This window comes from Oryza sativa, chromosome 10, assembly GCF_034140825.1.
Source record: "Oryza sativa Japonica Group chromosome 10, ASM3414082v1".
Lineage (NCBI taxonomy): Eukaryota > Viridiplantae > Streptophyta > Magnoliopsida > Poales > Poaceae > Oryza > Oryza sativa.
Window position 1 is genome coordinate 16,720,185 of NC_089044.1, and position 22,547 is coordinate 16,742,731.

The 22,547-nt window shown below is 41.4% G+C and overlaps 1 protein-coding gene, 1 long non-coding RNA gene and 1 other non-coding gene across 3 annotated transcripts; all 3 read right to left on the minus strand.

The window, feature by feature from the left end:
• Window positions 1-2,869: 2,869 nt before the first annotated feature.
• LOC136353574 (uncharacterized) lies at window positions 2,870-4,343 on the minus strand. The gene is made up of 2 exons (XR_010736870.1): window positions 3,355-4,343; window positions 2,870-3,242 (listed from the first exon to the last, which is right to left on the minus strand). It is a non-coding gene; the product is annotated as an uncharacterized lncRNA (long non-coding RNA).
• A 4,498-nt stretch (window positions 4,344-8,841) lies between these two features.
• On the minus strand, window positions 8,842-9,316 carry LOC107279178 (ethylene-responsive transcription factor ERF096-like). The gene has a single exon (XM_015758518.3). The coding sequence runs from the start codon at window positions 9,226-9,228 to the stop codon at window positions 8,854-8,856; it is 375 nt and encodes a 124-aa protein (XP_015614004.1). The 5' UTR covers window positions 9,229-9,316; the 3' UTR covers window positions 8,842-8,853.
• A 10,045-nt stretch (window positions 9,317-19,361) lies between these two features.
• On the minus strand, window positions 19,362-19,435 carry TRNAI-UAU (transfer RNA isoleucine (anticodon UAU)). The gene has a single exon. It is a non-coding gene; the product is annotated as a tRNA-Ile (tRNA).
• Between the last annotated feature and the right edge of the window lie 3,112 nt (window positions 19,436-22,547).

Consider the following 22,547-nt stretch of genomic DNA (forward strand, 5'->3'; position numbering starts at 1 on the left):
TTAGTAAGCTTCTTAGAAGATTCACCCAAAATCTTCATAGACTGCGACCAACAATCAAGCTCACAGAGGTGAGTTCTTTCAAGAAAGTTCTGCAGGACAGCATCTTCGCTAATTAAAGCCAACAGAACTCATTAAGGCATAGCCAACCTGCCTTGCAGCTCACGAGAGTACATGCATCTTCACTTAGAGAGGGTATAGATTGGTAATCTCCTCTAGTTTACTAATGGTTTGTTCTTCCCAGGTTCTAATTCACGGGATCTTCGATCACATAGATTTGGTTACCACAATAGTATAACTCACATGGGTCTCAAACCCATCTCCTTCGATGCCTTGTCTATCACAGTTCGTGATAGTCCCTTCGTGAAGGGATCTGCTAGGTTTCTAGCTGTTTGGATGTAATCCAACGTTATAACTCTGGAGTTTTTCAATTTCCTGACAGACTTCAATCGTCTTTTCACATGTCTAGACGATTTCATATTATCCTTAGAACTATTCACTTTGACAATTACCGTTTGATTGTCACAGTTCATAAGGATAGCCGGCACCGGTTTTTCAACAATAGGCAGATCCATTAATAGATCACGCAACCATTCTGCCTCAATAGTAGCAGTATCCAGTGCCGTCAGCTCTACTTCCATTGTTGACCTCGTCAAAATGGTCTGTTTGCAAAACCTCCATGAAACAGCACCACCACCTAGTGTGAGGACATATCCACTAGTAGCTTTGATCTCATCCACATCAGAGATCCAGTTAGAATCACTATAACCCTCCAGTACCGCAGGATACCCAGTATAGTGAAGCCCCAATTCCATAGTACCTTTCAGATAGCGCATTACTCGCTCAAGCACACGCCAGTGATCATCTCCCAAATTAGAGGTAAACAGGCTTAACTTGCTCACAGCAAAGGAGATATCAGGCCTAGTTACACTAGTTAGGTACATCAGCGAGCCAATGATTTGGGAATATTCCAGTTGATTCCTAGCAATTCTCTTGTTCTTGCGAAGCAACAAGCTAGGATCATAAGGTGTTGGAGAAGGCTTACTATCAATGTAGCCAAAGCGATTCAAGATCTTCTCCACATAATGGGATTGCAAGTGTGTAATCCCATTTTCACCTCTAATTAGCTTAATGTTTAAGATAACATCAGCTACTCCCAAATCCTTCATATCAAAATTTTGAGACAAGAATGATTTAACCTCATTTATCACCCTAAGATTTGTCCCAAATATCAGTATGTCATCAACATACAAGCACGGAATAACTCCCTCACCCCCACCATAGCGATAATACACACATTTATCTACCTCATTGACTGCAAAGCCTGCAGATGTCAATGTTTTGTCAAATTTCTCATGCCATTGCTTAGGAGCCTGTTTCAGACCATACAAAGACTTCAACAATTTGCACACTTTGCCTTCTTGACCTTCAACTACAAACGCATCAGGTTGATCCATATAGATCTTCTCATCCAGCTCTCCATTAAGAAAAGCTGTCTTAACGTCCATTTGATGAACGAGAAGACCATGTGAGGCTGCTAGGGAAAGTAGCACACGAATTGTGGTCAATCTAGCAACAGGTGAGTAAGTGTCAAAGAAATCTTCGCCTTCTTTCTGAGTATAGCCCTTAGCAACAAGCCGAGCCTTGTACTTTTCAATAGTACCGTCAGGCCTAAGCTTCTTCTTGAACACCCACTTGCACCCCACAGGTTTACACCCATAGGGTCGCTCTGTCACCTCCCAAGTCCCGTTAGTGATAATGGAATCCATTTCACTACGGACAGCCTTCTTCCAGTAGTCTGCATCAGGAGATGCATATGCTTCTGAAATTGACTTAGGAGTGTCATCCACGAGGTACACAATGAAATCATCACCAAAGGACTTAGCCATCCTTTGTCTCTTACTCCTTCGAGGAGCTTCACTGACATCCTCCTCAGTGACATGTTCATGTGTATGTTCAGTTTGTTCTGGTGGTGTGATTGAACTGGGAATTATTTCAGAGGGTTGGCTCGAACTACTATGTGTATCCTTCATTGGGAAAAAGCTCTCAAAGAAAGTAACATCACGAGACTCCATTATTGTACCAACATGCATGTCAGGTACCTCAGATTTAACTATTAAAAATATATAGTCAATTCTGTGATGAGCATATCCCAGAAAGACACAGTCCATAGTCTTAAGTCCCAGTTTGCGCTTTTTCGTTATTGGTACATTGACTTTCGCCAAGCACCCCCATGTGCGCAAATAAGAAAGTGATGGTTTTCTCCCAATCCATATCTCATATGGTGTTTTGTCCTTATTTCTGTTAGGAACTCTGTTTAACACATGATTCAAGGTCAACAATGCCTCCCCTCACCATGCCTTAGATAGTCCCGCGGTGTCCAACATGGCATTCACCAAGTCAGTCAGTGTGCGGTTCTTCCTTTCAGCAATCCCATTAGACTCCGGAGAATAGGGAGGCATCTTCTCATGTATGATGCCATGTTCCTCACAGAATAAGTCAAACTCGTTTGAGAAAAACTCTCCACCACGATCAGACCTGAGTCTTTTTATCTTTCTGTCAAGTTGATTTTCAACTTCTGCCTTATAAATTTTAAAATAGTCTAGAGCCTCGTCTTTCGTTTTCAACAAGTACACATAGCAAAATCTAGTAGCATCATCAATCAACGTCATGAAATATCGTTTTCCACCCTTCGCTAACACCCCATTCATTTCACAAAGATCTGAATGTAGGAGTTCTAGTGGTGCCAAGTTTCTCTCCTCGACAGCCTTGTGAGGCTTGTGAGGTTGCTTCGATTACACACAACTATGGCACTTAGAACCTTCGACAATGGAAAACTTAGGAATTAAACACATGCTGGAAAGCCGAGACATCAAGCCAAAATTAATATGACATAAACGTGAGTGTCAAACATTAGCCTCATCATCCACACTGCCACAAATATGGTTCACAGACTTAATGCAGAAATCAGAAAGGGAAAAACGGAACAGGCTTCCGCACCCATAACCTTTACCAATAAAATATCCATGTTTAGACACGACTACTTTATTAGACTCAAAAACCAACTTAAATCCGTCTCTAGTCAGACAGGAGCCACTAACAAGATTCCTGTCGATAGAAGGGACATGCTGCACGTTCTTCAGCTGCACGATCTTTCCCGAAGTAAACTTCAGATCTACCGTGCCAACACCATGAGCAGAAGCATGTGACCCATTTCCCATTAGGACGGTGGAACCCCGTGCAACCTGATAAGAAGAAAACAATGAGATGTCAGCACAAACATGTACATTGGCCCCAGTATCAACCCACCAATTAGTAGACTGATTAACTGAAAAAACAGTAGGTAAATTACCATACCCGCTTCCATCTCCAGTATTGCCAATGGTCACATTAGCAGACTTAGAAGTCTGCCCTGCTGGTGCTTTCATCCCCTTGCGCTGTGGACACTTCCTAGCCAGATGACCAGGTTGGCCACACACAAAGCAAGTCCTCTCATCCTGATTAGGTTTGTTGTTCTTCTTCTTCTGCTTCTTGAAGTTGGTGGTCTGTTGAGCTTTGTATTTCCCCTTGCACTTGTTCTGGGCCTTGTGCACAACATTGGCACTGGACTGCCCACCATTGCCCTTAGACGCGGCATCCTTTTCTGGAGCTTTCTCCTCAACATCAAGAGAAGCTATCAACCCCTCAACGGAGTATTCATGTCTCTTGTGTTTGAGTGCAGTACCGAAACTTTCCCAAGATGGAGGTAGTTTCGCAATAATGCACCCAGCCACAAATTTGTCGGGTAAGACACACTTAAGGAGTTCGAGTTACTTAGCCATGATTTGTATCTCATGAGCCTGTTCGACTACAGAACGGTTGTCAGCCATCCTGTAGTCATGAAACTGCTCCATGATGTACAGATCATTGCTAGCATCAGTAGCACCGAATTTAGTATTCAGTGCATCCCACAACTCCTTAGCGTTGGTCATGTGCATATACACCTCGACCAGACGATCGCCAAGAACGCTAAGAATGCATCCCACAAAGAGAGTAGTGGCTTCCTCGAATTGCTTATGCTGATCAGCAGTAAGAACTCCTTCAGGTTTCCCAGTACTCACCTAGAAGCATTTCATAGCTGTCAGCCACAGAGTGACCCTGATCTGCCATCTCTTAAAGTGCACACCGGTGAATTTATCCGGCCTCAGGGCATCGGCAAAACCAGCCATAGTAAAATCATAGCGCCTATAATAAGGTTTTTGGATTGTTGAAATTATAAGCACATAATGATTTAATTTATTCCATAAATAAATCATGACATTGCATATGTAAACTAGCATGAACGCATCATTAGATCTACGCATGTAAACTAAGCAGTAAAACATGAACAGATCAAATATGCACAACATGTCGAACACGTACCGAGGTGGCGGAAAGACCGGTTGCTCGGCAGGAACTACTCGTGATTGCGGGCGTCGACGAAGGCGCAGTACAGAGTAGGAGGCAAACCCTAGATTAATTTCGCGTGTGTTGTGTGAAGACGACGGCTCGGTTTATATAGAGATAGGTCGCTTGATCAGAGCGCCCGCACGATCTCCACTCCGCGTAACTGAACCGGATAAGTCGCGCATAACTTATCCGGACTCCATGCCGTTTTCATGCACCGGATTTTTCGGAATGTTTCCAAAACAAAAAAAATCTAAATTTCCCGCAGTAAAACAAAACAACAAAAGGAGGCTGCATCTGCGCAAGGGTGAAGAGCCAATTTTGCGGACCATTCGACGCGTACGTCGTGCGCGCGCGCCGCCTGCCCTGCCAGGCAAGGCGAGGCGAGTGAGCGAGCGAGCGCGTGTTCCCCCTCTTCTCTCCACCACACATGCTTCAAGTGGCTAGTAGGGCATCCTCCCTTTTAAGGAGGTCCCCCCTCCTAGAATAAGTAAGGTGGTACTAAACTTCACATACATGCCATCCCATAAGGTGAGCTTTTGTGATTTTCCAAAGAATTAATCTTCGAATGGGCCTTAACCCATCTATTAATTCCAACAATCCCCCACCAAATCTCAAAATCCCACTGAGATTTGCCTTTTCCAATATATTGTTTATATACCAGCGGTTCGATGGAGACCGATTAAGATTAAACATCCATCTAGAACTCCAAGCTACACTTACTCACAACTTGAACAATGGACTACGCCTTGAATTGCAAGTCTTGTGCAAGCAAGTTTCACTCAGAGTGTTATCTGGTACTAGACCGTCTGTAGACTACCCTTCGGGTGGAGCGTATAAGTCATACTCCTAGGTCTTTAGTAAGCTTCCTTAAAGATTCCAACAAGGACTAGAGGGGCATCTCCTTCGCCTCTGAGGTCTTCAAGCCACCGTCGTCGTAGAAAGAAGCGGCGGTGATGGAGTAGAGGGGATGGAAACGGGGGAGCTCGACCGTGGCGGAGGAGGCGAAGCGGATAGGATGGGCGGTGAGTCTCCATGGTTTCCTGCGACGCCAGCGGCCACATCCCCTTCACGTGGCGGCGACAGAGCGAAGGGGATGGAAACGGGAGCGATCGACCGCAGCAAAGGCGTCGGAAGGGATGGGTTGGGGGCAACGATGAGTCTCCGTGGATTCTCGCGACTCCGGTGGCCGCATCTGTTTCACGTGGCAACGACAAACTGCTTGAAGTTGAAGCAGAGAGGAATGCGGGTGCCGGCCAGCCTTGCTTGTCCCTGTGCATCCATATCGAGCTATAGCTAAGCTACTCTAGTAACTGCACGCACTCACGCGACCATGCATCCAATTTAAGAGAACACTACTATGAAATATGAATAAACAAGAGGCAACGAGGAGGAGCGCAGTTGCGGGTGCTGGAGCGGGACACGCTGCTGAGGGCGCGGAGAGGTCGGAGGAGACCCAAACGGAGGCCGGTGGTGAGGCATCGGAAGGGGCAGTCGACACGGGGTCCGTGGCTCCGCGCGGGGAGAGGCAGTCGCCGCCACCGGCGAGGACGGGGCTCCTGTCCTCCCCAGCGCCGGCAGCCCCGCCGGCCTTCCCGTCTCGTCCCTCTCTGCGCGCTCGCTGGTGGAGACTGGAGAGAGGAGAGAACGCCGGTGGAGAGAGAAGACAAATATTGGGAGGATAAGGTGGAGGAAGTGGAACCCACTGATATATAGGTCCCACTATTTCTTTTACGGATATACTCCGTCCATCTAAAATATAGTAACTTTGTGCTGGATAGGACACATCTAGTACAACGAATCTGAACATATATATCCCATCCAGTATAATATTGTTATTTTTTTAGGATGGAGGGAGTATGTCTTTAATTTTTCAGTTTTCAATTTTGCTTATTTTTATCAAGCTGTCATGTAAGCTCTACATTAACGCCATGTAAGACAAAGACCTAATCAAATGATCCATATAGGCGTCACGTCAGTTAAAACCGGGTCAAAAGACTGCCGAGGACCTCATTTGCACGGTTTTGTTTGTAAGTTGGAGGATGCGTAGTATACGGTTTCTAGGAACAGGGTTGAAATCAGACTTGACAACAAATTGAGGGACCTTTGGTGAACTTATTCCGACATTTTCAGGCTTTACTCATAAACTGGGCCACGCGATTAATGGGAAGGGCCCATATAAAAAGCCCATAATTATATAACAAAGGCCTAACAGGGCCCATGATCCAACAGCAGCACGGCCCACGTACGATCGACCACCCAAAAGAGAAGTGGAAAACAACAAAATTGCCGCGGTTAGAACACGGGAAGAAGAGTCAAATAGCTCGATTTTTTTCTACGGAGTTTTTTTTTTGGGTGAGTCAAATAGCTTAATGTGGGCCCGTTGACGTCGTCCCTTGACTCGTGTGGACAATCACTGGGTATTTTTCAATCATTCTCATCATCATATCCATCTACGCGCAGCCTACACATATATCTTATGTGTTCTGAATTAATGAAAGAAATAATGCATAATCAAGGAAATTATTTTTTCATGAAAATTGGATTCGCATGTGAGATTATGTACATATCTGTGCTAGCTCCGAACAAAACATGAAGTTATATATGTATATATAACGTCTCTCGATTCTGTGTTCTCATCATTGTTCCCAAAAAAAAAAGATAAACTTAGAGAGGCCATATTAATTTTCTAGAAACTGGGAATTTCATTCAGCAATGCACGTATAAAATATCCCGAAATCAGGGAGGTAGGAGGGATGACGTGGATTATCAATCATCCACATTTACAAATATATACCAGAAGAAATATCATTTTCTGAGCAAAAATATGGATCATACGCAATATTTACTTATTAATTATTAATTATAAACTATTGGACTTAGCTAGTTTTAATAAAGAGTGTTATTTAACATGTCGATGGAGTCATCTTAAAAATTATTCCCATCTTAGCCATGTACATATATTTTTAACTATTTTGTCAGCTAAACGAGACATATAACCTATATAAGTATGTACATCATATCCAAACTGAACTATTTGGCATCTGTTTGAATTAATGGCGCACAAGTGGACGTGTGAAGGTGGTGTGTGTTAAGATATTTGGAGGTGTTGGACTCTGCGGCACTGTTATAGGCAACTCAAATAGGTTGAAATTGGAGTAATTCATACTCGCCTAATTATTAAGTAATTAATGAGTTGGTTTTGTTTGCTATGCTCGCCTTTACGCTCGAATTTCACTTCTTATATTGATTATATTCTCAAACCAAGCTATTAGCTAGCTTGTACTTCAATTATTCTTTTTTTTTTAAAAAAAAAAGACTAACTTGTCAAGAGTCAAGACAACAAATAATAGATCAAGGTGAGAATGCTAAAATTATATGCATGGAGTGGATTCATGAATGAGACCAAATTAGGCCACCAGAATATAATGCACAAGAAATATCTCAAAACTCGTGCTCGATCTGCTAGATTTAACGTACGTGCGATGAGACTGAGCTATATAGCAATTAATCCAAGGAAAAACGTAACAATATATATAGCATATTATCACTAATGCATACTGTATTATATTGTATAAAATCCAAAATGGAACGCATGACATGAAATGTCGGATTTGCCATTGCCTCTTTATAACTTTACAAAATCTCGTATGAACAAAATCTCGTTGTGATCCGCAGATTCCATTCATGGTAGACACAATGGCCATCTGTACCCTTGCTAGATTTTTTTGCCCTCCTCTTGATGTACAAGTGTACAACCAGAATACCAGATGCTGCAAGCATGCAAATCCAACATTCCTGCGTATATACTGCTGTGTATAACATTGTCTTGTGCTGCTTCAAATGTACGTGCTTTCATCAGGAACGCGTGCTGTACGCGTGTCGAAGTAATGTGGCTTTTGTTCTAGGAAACCAAATAGAAGCATTTTTATTCCGTATTTATAGTATATACTAGTAACAAACCCATGCATTATATTGCAGCTAGCGGACCCATTACACCGGGAATAGGTCACCTTTTTTATGCATTTTTCTCTTGCGCGCTCTGTGCATAAGGTGGGAGGAGATCTCAGATGGAAGAAGCAGGACTCGACTTTACAGTGGTAGAGATTATGTATGACCATTAATTAATTAAATGGTTCACTGGTATTTTTCCTTGAAAGAAAAACGGTGTGCATATATATATGTGTGTTACTTTTGACCTTTAATTAATTTGTAGATGCAAAATAATATTTCAACATATATATATTGTTGTATTTTTATATCCATCTGTGACCAGGTTATTTATATATATAATGGTTGCATTTTTCTTTTTAGCTTATATAGATATGCATATATATGTGTATAAGTGTATTTATATGGTTGTTTAATTAGGTCATTTGTTCTTGTGCATGCATGCAAGAACAAGATGCCTAGCTCTGATCATGATCTTGATCATTTACCACGGTACTTCTCGTCGTCGAGGAGATCGTCGAGCACCTTGTCGTCGAGGTACTCGAACTCGATCTTGTCGCCCCTGCCGCGCTGCGCGGACGACGACGACGACGACCCGGAAGCGGCGCCGCCGGCTCCTCCACCCCTGCCGGCGGCGGCGGCGGCCGGGAAGTTGAGCACGGCGGCGGCGCCGCGCTGGGCGTAGGCCGCGCGGTCGTAGGCACGCGCCGCCTCCTCGGCGGTGTCGAAGGTGCCGAGCCAGACGCGCGCCCCGCCGCGCTCCGGGTCGCGGATCTCCGCCGCGAACTTGCCCCACGGCCGCCTCCTCACGCCGCGGTACTTGGTCGCCGTGTCCTTGCTCCGGTTGTCCTCCATGGCAGCGATCGATCGATCGATCGAGAGGAAGACGAAGATGGATTAAGCTAGCTAGAGCTAGCTCTGCTTGCTTTGATATATGATGAGTGTGTGTGGCGGTAGCTTGGAGATCACTCGGCTATTTATAGAGGCGATGGCGTACGTACATATATGTTGGCATACGGTACGTATACGTACGTACGTACATCGGTGTCTCTGCTGCATGTATGTTGACTCGTTAGTAGTATACTGTGTACGTCGCCTCTACGTATACGTATATAAGTACATCGAATATATGGAGGCAGCAATGTGTTCAGACAGTAAAGTAGAAAAATAAAACGGTCGTCGATCAGCTTGCCGCGCGCTAAGGAACAAATTAACTGAAATGCATGCATTTACCCTGCAAAATTGGAAGTGAATCTATTTCCCTCAAGGGAACATTCCCTAATTTTATGTATGTCATGTAAAAAGTTATAAAAAAATTTAAATAAATTTGTTAAGATATATCAATATATGATATATCTTTTCGCAAACATGCGAGTTAAAATTCTACTTATATAATTCAAAACAAAAATAGCAAATTTGACTGTAAAGTTATAAGTTTCTACTTATATAAGTTGAATTTGAATTCGCAAACATAGCTAAATTTGTTATTTTGTTTCTACTTATATAAGTTGAATTTGAATTTGCATGTTTGTGAAGTGACATATCACATATTTAACTAACCTACTAATTCTTTTCAAATTTTTTGATGACTTTTTTAAGTGACATGCAAAAATGAGGGATATCCCCTTGGGGATGAATTGAGTTTTCTCTGCAAATTAACATAAGTAGAGGAAGAGGAAAAAGAAATTAAAGTGCATTTGCGTTTGAGTCTTGCTAAGGTCATGCTCTGACAGAAACCTATAGTAGGCAATTGGCAACGACAATTGGCCCCTTTTTTTCCTGTTGTATGGAAGATACACGCACCCGCCGCAGTAACGCACCTCTCGTTGTGTGTACGAAGGCGGTAAAATTAGGTGCGTTTTTCACTACTACGAAAATACTCTCCGGTTCTTTTCTATTTGAGGTTGGTTATTAGTGCAAAACAGAACTAACTAACGTCAATCAAATAAACACGGAGGGAGTATTTCTATAGACAACTGAAAAATCCACTTGTAGAAATGGTTGGGTCAACCACCTGTAATAAAAATATATGCGAAAACAATGCATTTTGATATGAGGAAACGTGCCGCCTGTGGAAACAATTTCCATAGGCAAGCGGCTTAACATGACTGCCCTGTGAAGATAATTTACACGTGCAACCTTACTAAGGTGATTACCTGTGAAAATATATTTCACAGGCAATTGACTTAAGTCAGCTGTATTTGGAATATGATTCCAGAGGCTAGCCCTATTATGACCATATTTGGAAATACGTTTACATAGATATTTAAGCTCAGGCTAATGATAAACAATAAGCAATTCACTTATATTTCAACAACTGGGTAGGATAGAGGGGCACAACTTCATCGACATTGAATAGATGAATGACAATGGGAAGCTATACCTAGCCCAAAAGGTGGAGAGTAGTAGCAAAGGGGTCAAGGTGACACGCCTTAGATAGCAATGGTACTATTCCTCCCTGCATAATATCCACATAGCTCCAACGCTCCCACATATTCACCACCCATATACTATTCATCTCATGTCTAAGGCGTGACAATGTGATCCCTTTGCTACTACGTGGATATGTTATTATTATATATGAGTTGGACAAACAAGGTTTGAACTAAAAATCCTCAGATGAATACTCATGCGAGCTAAAAAAAAAGCAAATTTCACAAAACTACAGATATTATGATCCAAGTTACACAAAACCACCTGGGTTTTGGCGTGTAGCATATAATTCCAGGTATTACAGTAAAAAAATTTCACAAAACCACATCAATATCTCATTTGACTTGTTATTATAGCAAAGTAAAAACCTACTTAAACTTACATAGCTAGAACTGGTATATGATGGGTTAAGGAAGTTATAAATTTGATGTGTAATAACTTTAGGACTCACAGGAATGATGAATCAAAGAACAATTAATCAAACAATATTACCAAATACCCAAGGTTATATGTTACGTGTCAAAAACCCCTATGGTTTTATGCAACTTGAATTATAACAAATTCGTTTTTTTTTTAACTTTTGCCAAGAAAAAATGATAATAAAATAATATCTATGTTTAGTCATCATCACTTTTTTTTCTTTTCTTGAGTTCTTTTTCCTTTCTATAGAGGACAACTACACATCTGCCGCCCTCACACCATGCACACAAATAATATTGTTGTGATAGTAATATAGATACCAGAAGAATAGAAAGCTACAAAGCACACCTTTTCAAACGTTTGAATGTACATGCGTGTGTGAATGTGCACTATAATAGCACACCATCTGAATCCTAGGGATTGAGCACTCTCACTGAACCACCAACAAGCCACTACCAGATATATATTACTTGGGAAACCCTTTTCATCCCTTAGGCCTCGTTCGGTTATTCCCGAAGAGGGTGGGATTCGACATGATTAAGAAGAAATAATTTCACATCACAATAGGTGTGGAATAAATCCCTCCGAATCTCCTCAATCCTTTTGTAGGAGGGATTAACCGAACAAGACCTTCAAGGAATATCTCCCTTCCTTTTTTTATGGCATTAAGATGTGTCACTAAAAAAATTGAGAAAAATGATGATAAATCAATATGGGATATGTTATTCCACAAACATGCAAATTCAACATATACAACTACTGTTTATAGTCAAATTAGTTATTTTGGTTTCTACTTATCTAAGTTGAATTTAAATTTGCATGTTTGCGGAATGATATAGCACATATTGATCTATCTTGTCAACTCTTTTTAAATCATATTTTGGACGCCGTGCACAAAATGAGAGGATATATATTCACACTTGAGGGATGAAAATCCACCTCCTTATTACTTATGTGCTTATAGTACAATGTATAAAGTTTAGCCAAAAGGCATAAACTATATTTAGTTGACCATCATGCATGGTCTTTTTTTTATACTCCATTTTTTATGTGCAATAATTAAGTAGTATGTACATAGTGTGGTCATTTTCAGTCGTTCTCCAACAATGAAACACAAACTACACACTTTGCACTTTAATTAACACCTCTTTTGTCCGCATGGATACAACACGCACAGCAATATAATGCATGCTTCATGCCGGCCGGCTGGACACGCCCCTTTCTGCCTTGATGCCATGGTAGAGACGTCGTCTGCCTTCAGTGTTGTCGCCATGGATGGGTGTATGATCTCTTTTTGACCAACATTGGACGTGTGAAGAAGGACGGTTTGGTCTATCGATCTCTCAACCGAACGTACGGTCAGTCTGAGATAGCAATGGTGCATGTGGCAGCATGCCTACCTTGTTGTTCTTTTTTTTTTTTTAGAAAATGACCTTCTGCTTAGATGAATGACGGACCTCTACCCAAATTTTATTTATTTCAGGGAAAACGTACAACAGTCTGAAGACGATAAGCTCAACACATTCACCCGCGAGATTCGTATTCAAAACCATTAATGTTGCTCCCACGTACGGGTACACAATACAAAAAATACATATATTTATATAAATCTATTAAATTTTTAATAGAAAGCTAAATGAGCCACTTGTTCTCTATGAGGATATAGAAATTAGAGCAAAAACTATGTACATATACTTTGATCAAACTATCATAAGACTATATATTTAAGTTGATATATCACAAAACTATACACTTAGTTATAATATTATCACAAAACTACAGGTTTTGCACTAAGTAAAAATTACAACATTTGTAACTCCAATATAATAGTAGTATTAGGATTTAAACTATAAAATCTATAGATTTGTGACAACTTTAATATTAAATATGTAATTTTATGATACAACACGTTGAATATGTAGTTTTATGATAATTTGTTCTACCTTTAGTTTTGTGAAAATTGTTCTATAAGTTAACCTAGGAAAGAAATCCTAGGAAGATATTATAACATAGATTGATGGTTCAAAGGTATGCGAAATACTATTGTAATTTTAGAAATAGAGCAGAAGAGAAATTCAAATATATTTGAAATAAATTTGGCCCATTAAGGATTGTGAAAATGCTTATGAAGACAAAATGTATATACTCACTCTATTTTTAAATGTTCGGCGTTGTTCGTATTTATTAAAAACATAAATACGCTGGTATGAATATAAAAAATAATAATATTAGCCATGTTTAAAGCAACTTTAGTGATAAAAGTAAAACAAGTCACAACAAAATAGGAGATATTTACATGGTTTTCTAAAACAAAACATGGTTGAACTTTATGTAAAAAAATCAGCTTGATACATATTGCATATTTAATTAAAAACAATGGTAGTACAATGGTTTTTGTAGTCTAAGTTATGTCCTAAAAGATAAACGATGACATCCCACAATCCAAATTACTCGTCTGAAAAGATAAATGACGATCGACCGCGAGACCCATGACCCATCCATTTTTTTTATTTTTTGAACTTTTTAAATTTAAAAATAAACTTTTTCAAAACTTATTTTCAAGATTTGAGCCTTTTGGCCACGTCAGCTGAACTGGCATGGCAAAACAACAATGTCTGATATGGCAGTGTTATTTGGCTACGCCACCCTCGCTGGCGTGGCAAGACAAAACTGTCACGCCCGCTATATGACGTGTCAGTATTGTTTTGCCATGTTATACGGGCTGCGCGTGGTCAAAAGAGCCTTTTAGATTCTGAAATAAATTTTGGGAGGGTCTACTTTTAAAACATAAAAATAAAAAGTTCAGAAAATGAAAAAAAAAAAGAAATCGACCCATCCGCCTGTTACTAAAAATAGTACGATACGTAGAGAATTTGCCACACCGGCCTACGTATATATAGCTAGTATACTAGCTAGGCTGGTTGACTGCGCTGTGTGTGCGCGTGTTAACTCCCAAAAGCGAGAGCTAGCGGCGTGCAAGTCCACGGCGAGCTCGTGGGAGAGCGGGACTGGAGAGAGGAAGGCGACGAAACTTAGCGCTCGGCGTTTTGATCCATCCGCCAGCAACGTTGAAAAATCGCCGATTCCGAACGGATGGAGATGCTGTTAAATTGTGGCTATAGCTAAGCGAGCGCTGCGTGCGTTTTGACGCGATCGCCCGCGCGTCGGCCGCGGCGGCCGCCGCCACGCCCAGACAAATTTTAAACCCGGCCGGTACCGCGGTACGTACGTTGGAGATCACGCGGCGGTAGCACTGCCGCCGCGGCCCTGCAGGGACATGGTTTTGGGGGCCGGGCAAAAACTAAAAACCGGTGCATACGTGTTGGGCCAGCTGCCTGAGCCAGCCGATCTGACGTCGCCGTCGAGGATCTGTGTATACCTACATATGTGTGTGTGTGTAAAGCCGTTCGTCGCTCTCGGGGTGTGAAAGAACGAAGGTGAGTGCAACGTTTGCAACTGGGTAGATAGATAGAGAGATAGGTACTGCATCCGTCTCAAAATAAGTGCAGCTATGAGCTTCCATGTCCAATTTTGATCTTTCGTCTTATTTGAAATTTCTTTATAATTAGCATTTTTGTTGTTATAAGATGATAAAATATAAATAGTACTTTATTCGGGACTTATGTTTTAAATTTTTTTTTAAAAAAATTCAAATAAGACGAATGGTCAAAGTTGGACGCGAAAAACCATGGCTGCATTTATTTTGGGACGGAGAGAGTGATAGATTGTCGAGAGAATCCATGGACAAAGCGCGCTCGGGCCAATGGGTACAAAGCGCGCGCGGGCCAATGGGTGCTGGCTGCTGACGATCGAGGAGGCCGCGGCCGGGGCAGTAGAAAGGTTAGGTTTGGGTGGTTATAGCAAGTTTAATAGTATAGCCAACTACTAGCTTCAATTCATCTGTAGCCAATTTAATAGCTTATTTATACAATAGTTACCTATAAGTATATAGTAAACCATTAATATATGGACCCACCTCTCATACACATATAACGTATTAGAGTTCGTGCTACAGCTAGCTACAAATATGTAACCCGTTTTTCTTCTCTCTCTTCTTTCCTCTTCTCCATGTGTGTTTACTTACAGCTGACTCGTAAACTCTCTCTTAGCGAGATGTGCATACACATGCATGTTGGTCGCGGTGGCGATGTGACGGCCGGGGGGAGTACTTGACTGGCTTTGACTTTTCATGGTTTCACAGTGAAAACTTTCTCCCAGTGAAAACATTTTCATGGCTCGGACAATGAATGGCGATGGAGACGGCCGCCGGCGACCCGTTCGTTTGGTGCGCCTTCTACGGAGGTTCTGGAAATAAAGGAAGGAAATAGCGCGCGCGCGGCGTATGTATGCATGGTCACCCCGCTTGCATCACCGTCTGCCGGCAGTGGCGTCATGGCGGCGCGCGGCGCTTGGGCAAATGGATCATACCGAGGCGGGGGCGGGCCCGACCGAGACTATACGCGCTGGTCTCGTCGTGTACTGTTAAAAGATGCGTGCGACTATTGGAGACACATATTTCGAATCCGCGCAAAGTATCCCGTAGTCGAAATTACTATTTTTCTTGACGTAATCTCTACTATTATAAAAATTAAAGATGTTTTTACCGGTATTTTAGAACGTTATCCGTGTTTGAGTTGGTTTTTAAATTCTTTCGCTTTTAGAAATACAAATCCGTGTTTGAGTTAGATTTTAAGCTAATTTGTTTTTGGAAATACAAAAGAAGTTATATAAGAAATCTCTTTAAAAAAACCTGCATGCCAGTTTGAGATGAAATACAGACTCCTAATTGCAGCTTATGATTTTCTAAAAAAAATATCCAAACGAATTCCCGCAGTGAATTTTACTCTAGCTAAACCATATAATAACAATAAAATTAAAATAACATTTACCCGTTGCAACGCGCAGACGTTTTTTTAGTTTAAAAAAAATGATGTAAAGTCGGAATTACTATAAGAGGTTGCTAGGTTGGCTCTCATAATTTGCCTAAGGTTACCATATCGATCTCTATTTAGTTAGATAAGTTTGATTGAGTTAGGTGATTGTTTGACTCATATAGCTACACTTATAGCAAGATTTTTTTCTCTACCATATAGGCCTCGCATGCCGTTGAAAAAAAAAAGGTGCGACAAGAGTGTCTCATGCTAGGCTAGCTGAACTGTGGCTCTAGTTTTGTTAACCACAACTATAGGCAAATTAGCCAAAAAAAAATTTATGGCAAATGCTAGAAATAAATTTTTCTTTTATCGAAACACTAATAAACTACAAGATAGGCATACTTGAACTTTTTAAATCGGATGAATAACCCTAAATCCAATAAAAGTTTGCTTTGGTTCTAGATGGCTTCCAATGAGACTGGCAAATCTGGTGTTTCTAATTACATGGAAATGGGGCCTACATGACAGTATATATTCTTGTCTGAGGCTGTGTTCGTTGGTGGGTGTTGGGAACCCATCTCCCACGCACAGGAAACAGAGCGCTCTATTAGCGCATGATTAATTAACTATTAGCTAATTTTTTTCAAAAATATATTAATTTGATTTTTAAGCAACTTTCGTATATAAACTTTTTGTAAAAAAAACGCACCGTTTAGCAGTTTGAAAAGCGTGTGCGTGGAAAACAAGGGAGAGGGGTTGGGAAGAGGGTGAAACGAACGCAGCCTGAAAGAGGGTGGGAGCGGGGTGTCACGCTGGTGGATGGGCACCTCATGGCAACGTTTGGCGAGTGTTGATGCGGATGTAGGAGCTAGGAGTAGGGGTGAAATCGGATTGGGTTCGGTCGGATCTCACCCTTCCCATATCCTAACCCACATTTTATAATCGGAATCGGGTTGGATACGGATAGTATCGAATACGAATACAAGCACGGATAATATCGGGCACAAATATGAGACGAATACGACCACTATCGGTTACGAACATCTATTCGGATATCAAGTCAAAGCAACGATCATCTATACTATGTAGACAATAGCTATTTAATAACTGTCCCATATATACATAATGCGACTATATTAAGTTATTAGGGGTTAAGATGTACGAGCAATACGGCAATGAACAATCGATTTTTAACCAACTTGTGATGAGCTGTTAACTTCCTGTTCCTGAAGAGATGAGGATCGGCTGGCAGCAAAGGAAGCGAGGTTGATGCTGAGATGGAGCCAAAGGGGACGCAACAGTGCGGACTCGCGATACAAGCAAGCAGCTTACGTAGTGGTGGTGGCCACGGCCCAACGGCCAACGGGTGCTGCACCGGCAGCGCTCGCAGCCTCGGGCATCATTTGCTCAGTTGCTGACTTGCTGTGCGTGTCTCCAAAATCAATTTGCATCCTCTCTTTCCTAGTCCAAGGATTAGTTAACAGTGATTAGTATATTTTTGGTTGTTGGGTTGTTAGGCATGGTATACTGGTTGCTGTACTAGTGGGCCTTTTGGCCACTATTGTTTTATTGGGTTAGGTATGTTATCCGGGTATTATCCGGATATTTAACCGGGTATACCCGTATTTTTTACCGGATAACCCGTATCCATCGGATACCGCCCCCCCGAACCCGATCTCATATCCGATAGAAAATACCCTTATTCGAACCCGCTACCCGTAAAAACTTCCGGGTACCCGAATTTTTGATCCGAAATTATCCCAAAATAGTATGGCCGGGCGGGCGGGCGGGAAATACCCGCCCCGTTTTCACCCCTAGCTAGGAGCAAACCAAGAAAGCAATGCAATGACACTAGGCAGTGGTCGAGCTTGACGACAATGGTGGAGAGGGGGACAAAGACAGATTCAAGAGAAAGACACCGGCAGGGCTGATGGAGGTTGGCGGAGTGTGTGGTGGTGGTCAGGGACGGTAGGTCCCAACCAACCTCTAGATCCACCTTCACCCCTTACCATCGCTATAGTCCAAATGTCAAGCCATCTCAACCCGTATCGCGATGCAACAAATTTTCATACCACTGTCTTGAGCTCCCTCGGCGATATGATCTCTCTCTCTCTCTCTCCCATCTACCTGGGTTCCGTCTAGATCTAGGGCTGGCATGCTGGCATGTTGGAGTTCAGAGTAGACCGATAGAGCTCGAGTGACTAAACGTGGAGTGTCGCAGGGGCGGCAAAGCTTGGACAACTACAGCAAGTTCTAAGTGGTCACCACATCCACCTAGCTAACCCCTCGCGCAACGCCCGATGTTGCCTCTACCCCTACTCGTTAGCGGTTGCGGTGGAAGAGGATGGGAGAAGTCTTCATTTTGTGCGGCTGAAGACTTTCACTTATGGCTTTGGTTGCCTCAACCTCCACCTTGTGGAGGCCCTGTTTGGGTCCGTGCATCCAAGGCCTCATCTCCTGCAGCTAGCGGTGGTTTCTTCGTGCTCGCCGTCGTTGCTTTCGCCGATCTGGGCGTCCATATCATGGGGATGATGGACTGAAGGACCTGATTGCTTTTTCTAGATCTTTGAAAGTCCTTTTCTGCAAAGTTGTTGTTCAATGTGTAATTTGGCCATCTTACAGGGGCCTCAGTGTTGACTTTCCAGCCCTCCTAATAAATGTTATCTGAAGCTGGAAGCCTTGTTAGTCTTAAAAAAAAAATCACAAGCAGGTCCAAACAGGTTTTCTAATATATGATATACCCACCCAGCCAATTGGATAGCAATGTGGCAAAATCGTTCTCACGTGTATGCCTCGTAGGACCAATACGACCTTGGTAATTAGTCCGATTTCAAAAAATTAGGGATAGATGTCTCATGCGTTTGGCATTATAATTTGGGAGGCCAATCCGACTAGATCACAAATATTTATGAGATAAATTGCACTTTTACAGTAAATACATGTGATGCAACTTTAGCTATTTATAACATCAATCAGGTTAAATAAAAATCTTGCTTGAAAAATAAACAAAAATTGGACCTGCAACGGGTGAAAAAATAACAAAAAATTGGTCCCGGCGGGGGACTTTTACAGTAAATACATGTGATGCAACTTAGTAGCTATTAATAACATCAATCAGGTTAAATAAAAATCTTTCTTGAAAAATAAATAAAAATTGGACCTGCAACGGGTGAAAAAAAATAACAAATTAAAAATCTTTCTTGAAAAATAAATAAAAATTGGACCTGCAACGGGTGAAAAAAAATAACAAAAATTTAAATTTGGTCCCGGCGGGGCTCGAACCCGCGACCTTCGGCTCATAAGACCAACGCTCTAACCAACTGAGCTACGGGACCTAACATTGTAAATTTTCATATTCAATTTAATATTCTTTTCATAGACCTTTACAGGCGTCCAAGAGTATTTGAAGGCTAAAGGTGAATTTGATGATAACGAAATTTGTTAGAGCGTTGGTGTTTGCGGTATAGAATTGGAGGTTGGCGCCGTTCATAGTATCAAACATCTAAAACATAATTTCGTTTAAAAGGAAATTTGAAAGTTGGTTTTAGGATTTCTTTTCGGAGTATATATATTCTAGCCATGCCTTTGCTTTGAAACCGCTAAGGTCGTCAAAACCGACCGGTTTTCAAGAACTTGTCAGCAAACTCAGAGAATTTATATTCAAATTTTGATTTATGAAATTTGTTCGGAATTTACCGGTTTTCCACCGGATTTCGCGAAATTCCGAATTCCGCCAGTGCCCGAAACAGAAGGGCCTGTCAAAATCGTAAACCCTGGCGCTAACAATACATATATAAAATTTCCCTTATAAACTAGTTTTAGTTGCTTGGTTTATTTTTTCACGGCTGGACAATATATAGCTCAAACGATCAGAACCTCTGTAGTGAAAATATAGTAATAAGAGTGAATGATATACCCTTATTGTTTCACTTATGCTTATGCTCATAAATCAAAATTTAAATTTTAGAACTTAATTTTGAAGTTGATTTTCTGAAAAAAAAATCATTGTACATTTGTTTTTGAATTGCTAAGGATACTATAGAAAAAGCAGCATGGATAAGCATTTGCATAAGGGAAATTATGGGGATTTTAGTGCCATCCAATGTGTTCTTAGTTTCAGAAATTAAACTATATAGGATGTTGGAATAAATGGGCTAGACCTAATTTATTCTCAATAAATTCGATAGGTCCACAATTAATGTTATGGGGATTAATACCACCTTTGAAACTTAAGTGAGGAGATCTCAATTTAAATATGGAGATATTAGAGAGCCCCCGTTGACCGATTGATGTGATGGTAGGATTACCACACGCGCGCACCTAGGCGAGGCAGGCAGGCGGAGGCTGCTGCAGCTCTCTCTCGTTATTTTGTAACAGACGATAATTGAATCGACGTTAATTCGGATATTTTGTAACGGACGATAATTGAATCGACGTTAATTCGACTAATCAATTCTACATTAATGAGTGAATGAATTCCAACAAATTGATTTTGCTGTTAATCACATAATTGAATCGAATTGATTTCGATTTAATTACTCCTGAACGTTACTCCCTCACGCACTATATAATCCCACCTACGCGACGGGAAGAGAGACACCCGTTCATCCTCTCACACTATGATTTCTCACTGGTTCCTCTCCGTTCTATTCCTACGCTAGCCACTGCTTGCGCACGGGTCAATGGGTCGAGCAGGCCTCCGCCCTCCAGAACTCCGTCCGCTATGTACTTGCATGGGTAGGCGGGTGATTTGGTTTTTGGGAGCCACTCTCGAGCGCGACTGCTCTGCGTCGTCTACGTCAGGCTCTGCTTCCTCTACGTCAACATGTCTGTTGTTGTTACTGCTATTGCTGGAGGTCGCACTACTGGAGAAAACGGATCCGGGAACATCAACACCAACGGAGGCAGTACTGCCTCATCATCTAGCAGATGACCATTCTCGGGGTATACTTCTATTCTCCCAATTCTACTAGATGTTTCATTGTTAATATTTATGGCAATGTCAGCATTGTGTTATCATGTGAATGTTGATGCTTATACTTAAAAAAACATGCTCATGTTGCTTACATCTAGTACTGTCACTAGATCAAATCCTATTGCGAATATCATGTTTATTATCTTGTTATTTTGGATTAAAATATACCGAATTATGACTATATTTCCAACATAGGATGTGTTCTTAATTATGGAATTATCTCAAAATTTTAGTATGATATGAGATAGATAAATAAATTATTAAAGAGAAATAGTTGTTATATCTTCAAGCACTTACGTATAAAATAGCTCTATCCTCTAGCGCGAACAAAAAAAATGCTGTTTACATACAATTACATCAAGCAAGTACAATTAACACTAGCTAGGAGCCAAACTACTAATGAAGTGGCGACTCATTTATGTGTAGTGGCTATTGAATCTTTACTGTGAAAAAGTACTCCCTTCGATCTTTAGTAGTTACTTGATAGATACTAATCTTTAGTGTGTGATAATTAGAAGATCCCGATCCATGCAAAGCTTTGTGCATGCCTACATAGAGGGGAGGCAATATTAGAATTTTTTTTAATGCACACGTGCAATATTAGATTATTGTTACGGCTGTTGTCCATATAAATATACGAGAACTTGCTGTACGAACTAGTACCACAAGTGATGACGCTCTCTCTTTCGTGACCCGATCTTCTGGTGAGGGGTTAACTCTCGCTTTGATCGAGTGCGACGTTTGCGGCGTGGCTACCAACTAGAACAAGTCTAGAAAGCCGTGCAATCGCTACACCACAAATAATGTCGTACCAACCGCGATTCATGGTTAATGATTCCTGCAATGTAAACGAGAGAACACTGCAAGAACCAGATAAGATGCAATCTAAATATTGCGAATAGGTAATTAAGCACAAATGAATAGTTGCGATTGAAGTGATAGATCTAATCGACCCGGCAATCAACACATCAACTATTGGGGGCTCTGAGTCTAAAGTCGTCGACTAATCGAGCGAGAACTAGAGACAAGGTGAATGGCACTTGGCAAAATGCAACTAAACAATACCCAAATGTTCTAGAGGGTGTACATAGACATTTGTAGAGGAAAATAGATCTAACTCTAAGGTTAAGTGTTAATTCGTGGAGGTGGAGTGAGACACTTCCGAGATGGGATTAGTCTATTATAAGGCCCAAGGCCTAAGTACGGTTTCAGCAATAGCACTGTCTTGTTTTGACGATTCCCGTTGACTCGGAATGAATTTGGATATGAGACCAGATGCGTTTGAAAGATAGCGAGATAAGCTTTCCATCAAGTCTAAGATCACCCAAATCGGAGTTGGTATGAAGACGCTAGATCCGTTTGAAGTCAGTGCTGTCTTCGGAGGCTGAACTAGACTTGGACTTAGAATTATCATTGGAACGTGATGTCCTCGTCAACAAGTTAATTTATCTAGTATAAATACGCACGCCTTC

Coding starts and splice junctions, on each gene's coding strand:
- LOC107279178 (XM_015758518.3), bottom strand. CDS start 9,228: ATGGAGGACAACCGGAGCAAGGACACGGCGACCAAGTACCGCGGCGTG.